This window comes from Bombyx mori, chromosome 1 (genome assembly GCF_030269925.1).
Source record: "Bombyx mori chromosome 1, ASM3026992v2".
Taxonomy (NCBI): Eukaryota; Metazoa; Arthropoda; class Insecta; order Lepidoptera; family Bombycidae; genus Bombyx; species Bombyx mori.
Genome location: NC_085107.1, coordinates 20,242,981 through 20,260,342, shown reverse-complemented (window position 1 = coordinate 20,260,342; position 17,362 = coordinate 20,242,981). Strand labels below are relative to the sequence as shown.

The window sequence follows — 17,362 nt, the reverse complement described above, 5'->3', positions numbered from 1 at the left end:
TTACTGAATTTAACACCGGAAATGTGCGGAAAGTAGTTCATTCTAATTCCGAATATTACGTGGCGAAAATTGTATATAAAGCAATAGAAAGAAATGATGCCTGGGAACATCCCGCCAAACAACACAGCTGTTCCAAGTGGTAAGGTGGGACACAGTAGCGAGTGGCGTGATGGCTATGTTGACGACTTTATCCCAAACAACTCTCCAGAACACTTGTGAGAGCGATTATACAAGCTTTTTGTTATTACAAAAATATATTGTAGATATGATATCTACGATACACTATCAACTATGTTTAAGAAAATAATGATCTCAAATACTTTTTTGAGTACAGTAATATATTTTGATTTAATTACTGACAACACTAAAAATAATACTTCTCGCTAGGTTAAATTCTGAAGGTAAATAATAATCACAAATTCCTGGTAAGTTTCAATTTGCAATTACTAAGGGATCCGAAGAGAGAAATGTCGTTACAATTAATTGCGAAACCTTTGAAGCTATATAAATAAACATTATCCGATATATTATTATGCTCAAAATTTAACACACATTTTAAAACTATACTCCGAAAATAAGAAATAAGAAGATTATATTACATTATACAATCATGTTAATTTTCACAGTGGGACGTCGTTTCGAGGAAACAAAACTGTCTATTTTTGTTATTTAACATGAAGCCAATGAAGTATTTCTGGAAAGTGTTTGAAAATTTTATAGAAGATTTAGTGCGCCCTAATTACAACTTTCAAATATATATATTAAAAAATGAGAGGTGGTTCATAACTTATCCCTCGGTCCCCCCCAACTAGACTTAGGCATCATCACCGTAGCGCTAATATTATTGTCTAACTCAACTTTCTCACTAATTTCAATTGGCACAATCTGATATTTTTTACTATGTTCTGGTTAACATACTTCCTATTTACAGTATGTTTTTTTTTTACATGTTTGATATATTGCATGATTTCTTAATAGTTAATGATTCCTGAAATAACAGAGTAAAGGAGACATAAATCTCATTTTCAACAAATTAATAACCATTGCAGAGAATCAGAGGGGGGAGGGGACGAAGGGGAAGGTGACGTTGTGCATAAAAATCGAAAGTTACAGACCATAACATTCTCAAGGTTTAGGAGACGAACTGCATTCAATGAAGCTGTTGTCAAAACACAGTCAAGTTACTTTCAGAACATAGTTAACGCTGTAACGATGTCTTTACCGTCTACGAGTGGTCCCTCACTACTCGAATTTCGACTATAATTAATTGAAATTATACTTATTATCTCAAACTTTTGGGCATTATTATGGTTTTATTGTCAAACACTATTATGCTTATATAATCACAGATTTCGTCAAGTTACCCTAAAGACAAACAATATTAATCAATTTTCAATCTGATCACAGACTTTAAACATTAACAAAAGTTTGACAATAAACAAAGAGTACACATAATTATGGTGTATAAGTGTATATGATAGTGTGTGTAATGTTTTTTTTACTGATTTAATTTTTATTAACATTCTGCACTCCTCTATATTCTCTTATAAGTGTGGGAAATGTCGTAATTCTCCGTCTGCGCTATTTTCTTAAAAAGGGGTACATAATTTTTGCTTCACGTATTAATATATAGATAACTAGCGACCCGCCCTCGCTTCGCTTCGGAAACATTAAAACATGTTCATCAGGGACAATGTCGGCTTCTAATGGAAAAATATTTTTTCAAATCGGTCCAGTAGTTTCGGAGCCTATTCGAAACAAACAAACAAACAAATCTTTCCTCTTTATAATAATAATAATAATAATAATATAATAATATTAGTATAGATATAATTTTAGTATAGATGTTATAAAGTTGACGCAATGTTAGAAACCGTAGGTAGCTCGCATTTTTCACTCTCTATTTTATTTAACTAAAAGAACCAGAAGGCTGTAAGATCGCTATCACGAAAATTTGTGGATTTGAAGCGTTCAAAACGATTATATTCAATTCAGATGTAATTTAAATAGTATTCACCAATCGCGAATCTATTATAAAATATTATATAAACGATACTTCTAGATTGCTTGCTAGATTGCTAATAATTTAAAAACACGATCCTTGCCGTGAATATAAAAAAAATGTCACTAAGCTGCCTAAATCACTAGCTAACTAAATACAAATAATTTACAATATCCCAGGTGTTTCTTTAAGAATATATAATTATCTAATTTGACATGATAAACATGCAAAATTTTCCTTTCGAGGAAAATAATGAAAATATGTAGTAAAATTAGAAAACTGATTGATACGTACGCCATCAAATCCTTGTTACAAGCCTTCATAGTTAATAATATGTAAATAAAAGTAATAAAAAACTGTGCGTTATTATTTATAACTCCGTGATCCGTGGTACCGCGACGAGATCACGCGAGTCGAATGAAAACTGCCGCCCTGCTCAGAGCTACGTGGCGGAATGATCACGCTCGCGTTCAAGTGACGAACAAATAAGGCTCTCAGCAGACCTGGTGATTTGTTGATACGCGAATATTGTTTTATTATCTTTTATATTACTATATTGGTCAACTTTTGCATTTCGGTTCTACACCATATAACGTTTGTAATAAGCATCTTCAGAGGACCTAAGGTGTATTACGTGTAGTCAAGATGAAAATAATGCTAATATTCACGATCCTCATAGTTCCTTGGTGTTTCAAGGCTACTTAAACGGTTTATTTTTCTATTGTTCATAAGTTAATTAGATTGTTTTTTAAATTTAATTTATCATAAATACTTTAATCACGGAAAATAAAATAAGTTTGGATAATTATTCGTGACAGGGCGTATGAAGCCCGCACTGTTAGGTACCACCGTCCTGTCGGAAAATGTTCAGTCATGACATTCGATTTGAATGGTAGATAACCATTGCACAGTAAAATTGCGACTCCGATATCATGTTTTAAGGTTCTTGGCGTCATTCACATTGTGATATCTATGGGCTCCAGTAACTACTACTTAATACTGGGTGGACTTTGAGCTCTTTCTCCCATCTATAGAAAAGTTATCTATAGAAAAGTTAGTAGTATGAGAGCGAAAATCACAGTGTATCCGTAATTTGTAAAACAATTTATAAGTCGTCAACATACTATTTACCATCACGCCACTCCCTACTGGGTTCCACCTTACCACTTGGAACAGCTGTGTTGTTTGGCGGGATGTTTCCAGGCTTTATCATTTCTATTCTTTTATATCCGACTAGCGACCCGCCCTCGCTTCGCTTCGGAAACATTAAAACACACAGGAAACAAAAAAAAAAATTAAAAAAAGTTATAAAAAAGTAGCCTATGTTCATCAGGGACAATGTCGGCTTCTAAAGGAAAAAGAATTTTTCAAATCGGTCCAGTAGTTTCGGAGCCTATTCGAAACAAACAAACAAACAAATCTTTCCTCTTTATAATATTAGTATAGATTCTCACCACGTAATATTCGGCTTTAGAATGAACTACTTTCCACACGTTTCTGGTGTTTGATTCAGTAAATCTCTTTTACAAATTTACTTATTTACAAATTTCTGATGTTTTGTTTTTTAAACCATGTCTCTAAGATTCGCGAAAACATCAGCAAATATTAAGACATCTGTATATTTACTTTAGTTCATGGTAGTTAATGACGAAACGTACAAACAGAAAATTTATCTACATATTTACATAATAATATAATGTACTAGGTATTTTCCATGCCTCTATTCTGGACCGGCACATTAGGACAACTTTAGCTTTAAGTGTGTGCATCCAGCCTAAACACGCATGCAGCCGAAAAACATTGAAAAGTCGACAAAGCGGCAGATAGCGAGATGATGTTAAGATAACGTACAGATGTTCATACTTACGAGTCTCATATTGAAACGAGCATGATAGCGACTGTCACACAACCAAGAGTTTAAAACAACAAACTCGAACTACGTGTGAGTTAATAAATAATTACAGGAATTCAACCTGCGCGGAGAAGTATAATATAATTATATTTACGGGGCGAGAGACAACGAATCGACAATCGTTTGTTCAAACAATAAAAATAGACTATTTCGCGAACACGCTATATATAGCCATTTAAAATAAGTTCGGTACAAATGTGAACGAAGAATTATAGAAACATGTCTTCGGTAGTCATGAGCTTCACAAAGATCACGTTTCGTAACAGAAATAACCCGTGGAAACGAGTAACCAGGGAAACTTTAATATTTAAATGGGTCTAAAACAGACTGTAACATCAATATCGGGCGATAAAGTTTTAATACATTAGCCATGTCGTTCGTTATCCCCGAAATAGATAAGTGACGCCAGCGAACGGCCTTAAAGGCTTACGGTGTCGCGATCGGTGAATCGGCTCTATTTTGATTACACACAGACTAATACTATGCTCACACTTCACGCTATGATCTGCTATACAGCGTGTTACAAAACACCCCGTAAAAAATATCATTAATTATCAAAGCCGTTAGGGAACAAGGCCTACATTACTATTTTACCTAATAATTATCTACTTTATTGTTTTTCTATTTTTCATTCATAAATGTTTGCTATCTCAGTACAAGAATGTCATTACACTCAAGTACTGGCTTCAAAAAAAATCATGTTGGAAAAAAACATATTGTCAATTTCAAATCTTCTAATCGATATCCTAAAAATATTTTATTTTTTGTGGTATGTTATACGGCGTTACTACGGTTCTTCAATATTGCGAATGGACTCGTTATAGGGCCTCATTTAACTTTTCAGCTTTACGGGTAGTTTTGTAACACCCTGTATACTGATGCGTGAACAAGGGGATTCGTTGGAAATAATAAACTTGCATATAACTCGATCGATTGAGCTTAAATTTATGAATTCTGTTCATGACCTAACACAATACTGGAAAGGTTTAGAAATATAATTTGATTAACTTTCAATGCACTCTTTCGTGATTCGATTATTGGCGCAGCGAAGCACGCTAAAGGGTTATCAGTCTACAGAAGATATTGTGCCATTTAACAACATTGACGTCACAGAACGCTGAGCAACAGCACTAACTAATGAACAATCGTGAACAGCTGCAATACTTTACTTGTCTCGTATACATACAATCTAAGGTCATACCATACATCACACAAAACAGAGTTTGATTCTATGAGAATTTTACCGAAATTGAATTAGGAGGGTTAATCGATCATTTCTTGAGACGTGTTTGAATGTAGATAATATAATAATGACATTTAAAAGTGACATTAACAAAAAATCACGTAAATTTTGTGGCCTTGTGTGTGATGTTAAGTATATATCTATCAAGATCACACCCTAGACGGTCTTGATAGAGGTTTAGCGAAGTGTAAAGACATAACTAGATGAAAGCTACTACATTGAGTTATGGGTATGGCCGGGTCTTCTGCTGCTTGTCCGTAATTAGTTAACTAAATCGTTAGGCACCGATTTACTACATCTAACCACGACAGGCTTTTCTTTACTCTGTGCGAATGAGTTTTTTTTTTATAGCTTAAATGGGTGGTCGAGCTCAGCCCACCTGGTGTTTTTTTTTTTTTTTCTTGCTTAGATGGTTGGACGAGCTCTCAGCCCACCTGGCGTTAAGCGGTTACTGGAGCCCATAGACATCCACAACGTAAATGCGCCACCCACCTTGAGATATAAGTTCTAAGGTCTCAAATACGTCTTTGCCGGCCGTCTGGTGTAGTGGTAAGTGACATGGTCACTACACAAGGTGGTCGCGGGTTCGAATCCCACCAAGGGAAGATATTTTGTATGAATAATATAAAATGTCTTTTCCAGGGTTATGGATGTATATTAAATATGTGTATGTGTATAATAAAAATCTTACATTTATTTCCGTTATCTGGTACCTGTAACACAAGTTCTTTACGAACTTACCACGGGACTAGTTAACGTGGCGTGGTTATAAAAAATATATATATATACCTAGTCAGGTCATAAATTCTGTCACATGTTTATAAAATAATTGAAACAAGTTTATTCATTATGTATCCATTCATATACCAAAATGAACTTAACAAAACATAGATTCTTATGATACTAAAGTTTATTCAAAATGACCTCCGTGATTTTGAATACAGGCCTTCAATCTGCGCGGCCAGTCGTCTATCGCAGCACGAACGAGGTCCATGTCAATATCGGCGGCTGCCTTAATCAAGGATGTCTTGAGTGACTCCAAAATGGGATGAGGCTTTGAGCACGCCTTTTCCTCCAAGTGTTGCCATATCTTGTAATCTAACGGATTCAAATCTGGACTGGAGGAGGGCCAGTCTTCGTGCCGGATGAAGTCGATTTCACGCGCCGCCAGCCAGTCTTGTGTGCTCTTCGCTCTATGAGCTGGCGCCGAATCTTGTTGGAATACCCAGTGCCTGTTATTGAACATGGTATGAGAAACAGGTTCTACAAGGTTCGTCAGGACTGTATTTTGATACACAACTGCATTCGTTTTTACACCTTTCTCACAAAAATGTACCTCTGTTAAGCCCCAATAAGAAACTCCCAACCATACCATGAGCGAGGATGGAAAATGACCTCGTTGGACACGCGGAATACGGTTGCTCGCTTCTTCACTACTGTGTGCGTACACCTTATCATTTTGTTTGTTGTAGCTCTCTTCTACGGTAAAATTTTTTTCATCCGAAAAAAGAATTTCCCGATGTATTTTTCCCGCGTACGGCTTCAACAAAGCGCGGCATCTCTTCAGTCTCAAGTCCATTAGACGAGCATTCAAACGATGTCTTGTTTTTCTTCGATATGCCCGAAGCCCTAAGTCTTCATTTGACACCCTTTTCACCGTGGTTCTGCTTAACCCTATCTGAAGGGCCAACAGTTTCTGCTTACGTTTGAGATTTCTTTGAATTCGCGCCTTCACAGCTTTAATCACTGCTGGAGTCCTAACAGACCGAGGGCGACCACTTCTTGACCTGTCATCTACACTAGAGTCTTCATTGTATCGTTTGATGGTACGATAAACGAATCTTTTGGCGCGTAACCGCAACGATGCAACGCAATAATTGCAACATGGTCTTCTTTAAGCGTCCACTCCATATTTAAAAATGAGTAAAATTCTAAAAGTATACATTTTTATTTTCATGAACAATTCGAAATTCGAATTCAATAAACTTTTTTGTGGCCAGCATTCTAAAAGAAAAGTTTTTACTGTGTGACAATACTTATGACCTGACTAGTTATATAGTTACAACGGCTGCCCCACCATTCAAACCGAAACGCATTACTGCTTCACAGCAGTAATAGGTAGGGTGATGGTACCTATACGTGCAGACTCACAAAAGGTCCTACTACTAGTAATAGAGCTCATGGCTCACTTGGTGTTAAATAGTTACCGGAGCTGACAGACTTTGCAACGCGAATGGTACCGTCCCGTTTAAGAGATAAGGCCGTAGTCTCAGTTATGCTTATAATATTATATAGCAGTCCGACCCTTCGAACGGGAGCGCATGACAGGTTCGCGGTAGAAATAGGAAAGATGGCGGTATCGGCCCGTGTCAGCTTACAATACGTACGATGCCTTATTGACCATGTAAATACGAATAAAGCTCGTGTTCACGCACGATAAAGGAATATATAGATAAATATCGTGGCCACTAATTCCCGCCATCAAAATCTTTGGCCAGCCCATACCATGGTCCTCGAAGGCCAAGTACCTAGGCGTCAACCTCGACAGATGAACGACATTCCGTCTTCATATAAAACCGTCCGCGAACCGCGTTCTTACTCGATCGCCTCTCAATTCTCCTTCGTTACAAGGTGACACTCACAAAACTTGCATACGTTCCGTCATAACCTATGCAAGTGTAGTGATAGCTAACGCGCCTCGTACACACATTAATTCTCTCCAGGTAATCGAATCTCGTTTCTGCAGGAGAGTCGTCGGAGCATCGTGGTACGTGAGGAATGCTGATCTTCACGACGACCTTAATCTAAAACCGTAATATTCCTTAAGACCCTTATGTATGTGAGATATTTACTTAGTTAAGAGATGAGACTTAAGATTATTGCGTAAGTAGGTAAGTTAAGTGAGTGTCAGAACGCTACTTTGATAAAGTGCCAGATCCGTTCTCGATGCTTTTAGGGTGGCGGGTGCTTGAATAAAAGCACCCGTCGCCGTCCTCGTAGAAGAGTTCAATGTAGGGCTAGCCCACAGATTGGACCCATTGAGTTTCTTGTCGGTGCGTCTCTGAATCTACCAGTTCCGGTAGTAGATGCAGCGAAACACTGCTCTTGCTAGGGCCAGTGTTAGCAAACTGCGTCAGGTTGAGCTCGTGAGCCAGCGATCAGGGAGTAAAGTTACTATTTTGTTTTGTAATAGTCAAGCGATGCACGTGTATTGGGTAACATGCGAGTCCATTAACGTGCGTATGTGTAACTCAATCATGTATTTCATTTTATGAAAAACAGAATAAGTTGATTTATATATCTTATTTCTATTGCTTTTCTGATAAACAAGCTCACAGACACTATGTAGCGGTAGATATGTGGTTATCGGAGTCCATAAACATTACACAGTAAGCAAATGTCGCAACCCAGTCTTATACATGAGGTCCAAATCTCAAGTGTATTGTATACCGGTCGTTGCACCCTTCAAACCGCCACCTTTAACTGCTTTGCGACAGGGAAAGGTAGGTTGAACTACCGTGCGGGTTTAGAATTCGACCCACCAGTAATAAATGCCCGTTGGCAGTATAAACTACTCAGAGGATGCTGCTGCTCATTCTCCGGTGAATCGCTTAACCACATTTTACGATGCCCAAGGGAAGAGTCGGGGTGATGCTAGTCTAGGTCGACACCATACGGCCAAAATGTAACTTCACTAATACACTACAGTTACAACGTTGTGAAAAAAAAAAAACAAAAAAAAAATGTTATGTCCAGAGAGACGGTTGTGTTTAAGCACCTTAGCTGCTAATGTAAAATATCAAATCCAGATGACAAAAAACTTTTTAAATAAAATGTAGCTATCATTATTAAGCAAAAGAGGCGGATTAAAGTCGCAGCAGAGATGCGAATGTTGCGATGGATCTCTCTCTGGAGTAACTAGAATGGATAGAATAAGGAATTAATATGCTAGAGGAAGCCTGAAAGTGGCACCTGTGACAGAGAAGTTGAGAAGTGCGCTTTTGGGATGGTCATGTGATGAGACGAAATAACAATGAGATTGTTAAGAGAGTTTTAACTATGAATGTGAAAGGTTTTAGAGGAAGAGCCTTAGACCTAAGAAAACATTTATGGATTGCGTGAAAGACGATATTTGTGAGAGGGGAATGAGCGAAGAAATGCTGTATAATAGAGATGGAGAAAACATGTTGCGTCGACCCCAGCTCACTGGGAGAACAGCAGGAGAATGATGATGATCATTATTAAATAAAAATAGTCTACCATTTTTCTGTTTTTTTGTTCTAGCTTAATTGTAAGAACGAGTTTATGTTCCACCTAGCGTTGAGCTAGTGGCTACCCGAGCCAATTTTAAACAAAGTGGATTTCGTCACTCAATTTGAGATACGAGTTCGAAGTTTCAATTAAATTTTAACAACGACTGTCCTGTGCTATGCGCCAGAATGTATGACTACATCGAGGCAGATACCGGCGGGATTTAGGTAACTGCCATTCCAGTTTCCGTTTGGTATACGAGAGAACGTCACATTACCAGTAATTACCATTTTTTGTTTAATTTTCCGTATTTGTGTCTATTTAGTAACTTTAATTAAAACCCAAGTTATGTTTTATTTCTACAACGATCTGTGTCAGATTGTCCCATCGGAATATCACATCATTCAATGCAAGTCCGCTTCAATATTTATTTCCAGCTATAAAGTAGAGCGCTTTTTAAAAATTATTATCTCCGTCGCAAATTCTAGTTCAAAAATGAATTCCCTCCGCAGTTTTTCTAGGTAGAAACGAGGAGGGGATTAGCGTTAAGCGGTTCCCGCAAGAAAAAACGTAAATGTCGCCGCCGCCCGCAGCGAGGAGATGAGAGATGGACGTCGAAGTTTCGATTGCATTACCAGAACCCAATAGTCACAATTTCAATGTTTGAGTCGCACTAAGCGATGGATGCAACAGAAATAGACAGTTTTTCAAGTCGCACTCTTCCTAAGTTCATTTGTAAGTTTGTTCCTGTTCTATGAGTGACGTACCATTTGCCTGATGGTATTGAAATTTAGTATACGTGCTGTTAATACTCCACATAAGTTTCTCGCACCGTTCGTTATTCAATGTGACGTGTTTGGCACATTTTTTTCCCGAATAATTGTCTCCTATGTAAAACTCTGATATAGTCAGACACGATAGATCATATATACGTCTAAACATGTTTCGTGCATCTCGGAAACAACTTTAAATATGTAGATCAAGTTTTAAATATAATTACGAATTGATAGGGCCAGGTACACTATTTTATAAAGCGATAGTAATTTGCTGATATTTCGGCATATCAGTATTCAACCACAACGTAATCGAACCTTTGCTTTCTCACAAAATCGTTCCCCTTATTCCTAGATGTAGTAGGTACTTGTAGATCGCAATCCTGCTGTCAAAGTTTGGTGTGACAAATATAAAAGGAAAGTGTATATATAAAGCGGGGGCAAAAACTTTCTTCCGTCGAGTGTACTCAATACAACAAATCGCTTCCGAGCCAACAAAGTCCTTCACAAGCAGTGCAGTGTTTGACTTACTTAACTATTGTACATTCAAAACAAAATTGTTTTTTTAAGTTCGAAAACGGAAGTTGCATCCGACACGATCAAGAAAGTTTAAGTGAAAGGTTTTGCCGAACTATAAGTTATTTGCAACGTATCGTTTGTACGTTCGATCCGTGGTGCGAGATTTGTCTGTTGATATTCAGAGCCTCCAGGCAGAGCTAACAAATACACATGGAAATAAATCATCGAGTTAATTTTTAAGGTACAATCATCATCATCTTCCGCGTCCCATTGAAAGTAATAGGCCTTTTTGCATTACGTTGCATTCTTATCAGCCTATCGACAAGTTGTGCAGCGGCCAGTACTGAAGTCCCGTGAACATTTTAAGCTTTAAGTAGACGTTATTCTTTCAAAAGCACTAGAAAGTAGCATCTTGAAACTGCGACTTGTATTTTTTTTTATATCTACTGTTTATTCTTACATTTTCATGGAAAGGTTACATTTCATTCGTTGTATTAAATTACTTTTTTTAAATAGACTATAGTTAGAAGCTGATAGAGTTAAAGGTAGAAATTCCACGATAACTCATTTATCGTGTGAGCCGCTAACTACATATATATCCGACTCAGGCGACCGCGCAATACACACAGCCGGCGTCACCCGAAACGTATCTTGTCGGATCTCCCAGATTCATTCTCGGTGATTATAGGAGCCTCAAGCACCGGTCACCATTCTCGTCGAAGTCGTCGATGACAACAAAGAGTTCGACCAGTGAACTAACCCACAGACAGCCCATTGAGTTTCTTGTCGGATCTTCTCAGTGGGTCGCGTCTTCGATCCGGTGGTAGCACTTCTTTTGCCAAACCAAATTTTAGCAAATTCTCTTAGACTGAGCCTCAAACCAAGGTAGCTCCTCGAGGTTAGTACATATAATAAGTGCATGAATCAATCCTCAAACTTTGTACGCTTTTCGACGCGTTTTCGCGTATTTTCAAATGACCAAACCACTAAGATCTTTATTGTTACTTTAGACGAGACTATACGCATGTTAAATAGTTATAAGAACCTAGAGGTGCCACTGCATGTCCGAAGCGTCCGTGGGCTAGTGAGTGAGACAAACGGTTAGTCGGATAAGTTACTTTCCCGAATTATCCTGAAAGTTATTCAAGTGTGACAATCCAGAGGGAAGCCTGGATGGCATCACACAGAGTAACATACAGAGTAACATGAGATAGGTGTAACATTACTTACTCGTACTGCTTGCTGCCGCTGCTGGAAGAGCGGAACAGTTTGCTGGAGCTGGGCTTCGGCTTCTCAGTTGGTTTGGGAGTCTCTTGGATTTCTTTGGTCTCCACGAGGGTGGCTCGCTGCTCATCCATCCTCTCGGATTGGTATTTGGATAGCAGATCGAGGAAGGACTCCATGGGGCTGTCTTCGGATTCCGAACGCATCAGCACGGCTTTCTTCTGGGCGTCCTCGGGGTCCTTCTTACCGTCGGGTGTCAACTGTATTATACATTATTTAGTTGGAATCTAATAATTTATGATAATTCGTTTTGTGTATCTTAATATAATGAATATACTTTAATATATTGCTATGTATTAAACGGTAGGTGTTCATTGTATCAACCGGTCAACGCCACCCAACTAACTGCATTTGAACAATGACTATCCTAAGCCTTAAGTCAAAAAGCACACTTACCTCACGACAAACAGAGGCTTTTTTATTTTATTGCTTAGATGGGTAGACGAGCTCACAGCCCACCTGGTGTTAAGTGGTTACTGGAGCCCATAGACATCTACAGCGTAAATGCCGCCACCCACCTTGAGATACAAGTTCTAAGGTCTCAGTATAGTTACAACGGCTGCTCCACCCTTCAAATCGAAACGCATTACTGCTTCACGACAGAAATAGGCAGGGTGGTGGTACCTACCCGCGCGGACTCACAAGATATCCTACCACCAGTAAAACTGATACATTAAGGATACCGTGCAACAATTATATGACAAAATAGTGCAAAGTTTGAAGAAAAAAGTATTGAAGAAATTACTTGTATCAGGGACAGCTGTTCCATGCTCTGCCTCCTCACACGAAGGGCGTTGAAGGGCGTCTGGCTGGAGCCGGCTTGGTCTGGCGGGGCGGGCTGAGCTGCGGCGGTCTCGGCGAGCGGCGGGAGCCCGAGCACCTTGCGGAGGTCGTTGATGTTCATCTGTGCCGTGGCCATCCCCAGCACATCACAGATCTGTTATTAACACGAACGCGATTATCACTTTTATTTAAGTACAATCTTCAAAATGGGCCCGTCTTCCTCGGGTATTCCAGTGGTGCTAAAAATTTTTTTTTTTATATTTTTGCCTTGGTTAGCGTACGAGTGGTTCCTGGAGCCCATGGACATCTACAATTACACACATATACACATGGACATATAAAATTGTTTATTTATTTAATTATATCTCAAGTAAAGTTTCAATAACGTAATATGATTGATGTATGTGTATGCTTTGAAGAGTTCCAATACGAGCATAGAACGGTACAAGCGCGACCGCGGCCTGTATCGACTGACAAACGACTCCGATGATTGTCGCCGAATCCAAACGCACATCAAAGTATTAGTACTCCCGGAACGAATCACGATTTGTCGCCCACATTTCAATTGCTCGGAAAATTTTACAACCTTTCCTTTGAATGTAACGTCGTCAATAAGCTGTTCAGGAGAAGAGGGAGTGTCTTCAAAGCGTGCCGTGGTAATGAGGAGACACCGCTGTTAGATCTTAACTTTCATAGCTATAAATGTTAAAACTAAGCTGCTCTACTGAGACACTTCCTGTATAAGAATAGCGATATTTTTAATTTCTATTTCAAACTTACAATAATTACATGATTGCACAGCTCAGTAATGTTGTAACATTATGACTATTCTCGATGCAGTCTTAAGGAATTACTTATATAGTTTGTTGTCTTTTTCTTGGAGTTAACTATTAGCTTTATTATTTAAAGAAACCTTATTCGAAAATAGCCGCATCGATTTCCTAGTACAATATGAGAGAACTAATATTAATTTAAAATTATGAATATTAGATTATTTCCCTCTAATGTCTAAATAATTTAATATTTATATGTACGATATAAAGTTAAATTTTCGTCAAAGGTAAAAATTACTTAAACAATTTTTTTACTACATTTTTTTTAATGTTTTATTATTTATTATGTTTCGATACGTGTGTGTACGAGAACAAATAATTGTAAGACACCTCACCACCGAGCGACTTGTGAGCACGCACAGGTAAGACTCACCAACCTGCCTATTTTTTCCGCGGAGCAGTAATGGGTTCTAGTTTTGCGTGGGTCAACCTTTATCTAATGCAGTTGAGTTTTCGGCCTCATGTCCCAAGATGGGTCGCGGTATTCATGTTGTGCGATAAGCATATCGGCTGTGGTAACCACTTAATAACAGATGAGCCGTCGTTTCAAAAATCAAACCATAATTTGACAAATAGTAAAACTTATGGTTGGTATGACCTCTTTCAAGCAAACATGTTAGAAGAAAATTATGGCACACAGAAAAGTTGCGATTATCAAATTATTATTATATTTTTTTTTATAGTTAGCCGTACGCGATCACTCATTATTATTAAAAAAAAAAATTAACTATATCGAAATTATAATTTAATTTGCCTTTAATTATTAATTACACTTGTTCTTTATTTTTTCTTTCAATTCCGCACTTACATTAGTGAAAAATATGAAAAGCCGTTGACGATTTCGAACGTAAGTATTGCGAAGTTTTCCCGCTAGAGAAGAGTGTAGGTAAAGCGCGCGATGAGTCGCGGACCGCGCTGTGCAGCGCTGTGAGACCACTGAGCAACCGCCCCCGGCCGCGCGCACCCCGGCCCGACCCCCCGGGACCCGGGCCCCGCCGGAACCGAACGCCACCTAGCCTCTCGCTATGCACTAAATAACTTTAATGGAAACTGCAACACTATAATTTCATACTGTGGATGGTTCGCAAATTCGTTCGGAAAATACGTAAGGAGACACTGGACAGTGGACGTCCTCATTTCGGAAATACATTATGCGAATTACTTATGTGCGATGTGAACGTATTCCTGAATATATGAACAAGGCAAAAACATTAAAACGAGTGGGTAACTGATATTACTGACCTCTTTCGATATGGTATAATGTTCAATGGCATAATACAATGCTTTCTCGTGGTTGCCGAGAGCCGCGTGGGCGTTGCCCAGAGACCAACAGGCCCTGCCTTCGCCAACTCGATCCTGAAGCTTCCTGGCCGCCTCCAGGTGCCTAGCATGGTACTCTTCCGCAATTCTATACTCCCGGAGTAACGTGTACGTATTCCCTAAGGAGTAGCAGGCTTGTGCGACCACCGCTTCGTCTTTTAATTCTTCGGCAATCGCCAAAGTCTGTCTGAGAACAATTTATTGACGATCATCGAGAGTCACCTGACTGAGTTGTGGAGAGGACGAGCACAGCACAAAAACGCAAAGCAAAATATGTATCTCACACAAACATAAACAAAATTAAAATTAACAAAACATTAAACAAATAAATCAATCGGCAAGGAATCGCGCAAGTAGCCGGCAGCGTTGCTATGTGCAAACATTATTTTACATGCTGTGTAAGATTTAGCTAATGAGCTAGTCACTTCTTTATATAATTATGTCGCCACTCGTTACAAATGATCATTAAAAGTACGAATTCATAAATCAACTTGCACAATAACTAATTGTACTCACTAAAATTTACGTATGACGCTAGATACAGTTTCATGTGATACATCTGTCGAGGAGTCCTGCACTGAACAAAACACACGAATTTCGCGCGCTGCAGTCCAAACTAATATCAAACAACGTAACAGGATACATGGCTGTAATAATCTCGTTAGGAGTTTCGGTTTCACATTCGCCGTCACCTACCACGGTATTCAAACTCACTTGTAATGATCGGCCGCGTTCTCAAACTGCCCGAGGAAAATGTGTGAGTTTCCAAGATTGCTGTGGGCGCGTCTTTCGGCTGCCTTGTCTTTACATTCCTTGGCCATTTCCAGTCGCTCCGTGTGGTACTGAACAGCTACATTAAATTCACCAAGCAGGTAGTAAGTGTTTCCAAGGTTGCCGCAAGCCCGACCGATGGCTAGGCGATCGTTCAGCTCACGCATGAGTACCAAATTTTGTCTAAAATCATTTGGCATATATAAACTCAACATAATAGTAGAAAAATTTACGTTTTTGAGATCTACATTATACAAGTACATACAATGCTGTTACTTTGTTATTTAACCGGAATTTTTTAAATAAGGAGACAAATGAATATAAAAGAATAAATATTGATGGAAAACTCACTCATAATAGTTGACTGCTTGTAAAAGGCATTCGCGCACCTCTTGGGGAAAATGTCCCGGATCGTTTTGTCCGACCTTTCCCAGATGTTTACCTTGGGCATGGTATACGTTGGCCAGGTTGTACAGAGCTCTACCCTCGCTATTTCTGTCGCCCAGGGAGCGAGATATCTCCAGGTGTCGGAGGCAGCACTGTATGGCCTCATTGAACTTTCCTATTACTTTAAGGGTGTTGCCTAGATTACCTGAAGCTTTGGCTTCGCCCAGCTTATCATTCATGGTTCTGCGAATAAAGTGACACCTTAATAATGTGACAGAAATTTCTGAGTGTAGTATGTGTACAGAATTTTAATTTAATTTAGTTATATTTTAATGGAATTGTCAACTTAATAGTAAGTGTTAGTTGAAATTTTCCCCAACTACATCTTTAGGTTAAGGAACTAAACATAGATACATACGAGCAAAATGGGAATACCATTTCATTTAAATTTTATCTCGTATTACGAATCTTTCAATAAATGTGAATGGACAATCTAAACAACTTCCTGTTATAAGTATGAAACAATCACAGAGATCTCATAGCTGCAAACTCATTTATTGAAACTTAATTAAATTTCCACAAACTATCGACAAGAACTTACAATTAATTAAAATGTAGACAATAAATGTTGGAAGTTAGTCTTTCTTAGTAAAGTTAGTCTTTCTCTCTGAAGTAATTAAAATAGACGAAAGAAAATGCATTCCAAATGCGTGCAGCGACACGGCCGCGGCGAAATTCAATGATCTGATCCACACAGATTTGCAATTAAGGAGAAGTATCAATACTATTTGATGATCCGACATTACGCTCGTGTTTTATTATATCCCATGAAAATACGAAAGAAATCAACATAAGTAAAAAAAACCAAGCAACATAATAATGCTCTTGTAATAAATACATATATCTAATTTATATTACGACAGCAATATAAAATTATTTGTATAGCATGATGCAAGGTATAAGATTTGTCAGCGACAAACAGAGTCGCCCGCCCGCACGAGAAGGATTGTACTTTAAATTTATCAAGTAAATTTCGGACGTTTTAGAGCATTTCAAAGGTCGGTATATACTATTCCATCCTAAAGTTATCTCTAGCTCTCGTAACTCTGTAACGACTCGTAGCAGAAGTGGATTCATTAGTGTTGGAGTTGAATGTGAATGTTTGTGTTTATTTGTTTCTGATCTGTGCGCTCACGGGTCTTTCATTCGGTTGAGTTATATACCATTGCTGCTGACACTGGAGAGTATATTTTATTTATTTATTGTTCCGGTGTGTAGACGACC

General features: G+C 38.4%; 1 protein-coding gene across 1 annotated transcript in view; it reads right to left on the bottom strand.

Moving 5' to 3' along the window:
- LOC101745607 (G-protein-signaling modulator 2) overlaps positions 1-17,362 on the bottom strand; it is a 58,759-nt gene that overhangs the window by 10,946 nt on the left and 30,451 nt on the right. Inside the window, exons 3-7 of the mRNA XM_038011978.2 lie at positions 16,043-16,321; positions 15,635-15,874; positions 14,843-15,107; positions 12,730-12,921; positions 11,931-12,184 (exon numbers count right to left, since the gene is read on the bottom strand). Coding sequence (XP_037867906.1) covers positions 11,931-12,184; positions 12,730-12,921; positions 14,843-15,107; positions 15,635-15,874; positions 16,043-16,321 — 1,230 coding nt within the window. The remainder of the gene's footprint in view (positions 1-11,930; positions 12,185-12,729; positions 12,922-14,842; positions 15,108-15,634; positions 15,875-16,042; positions 16,322-17,362) is intronic.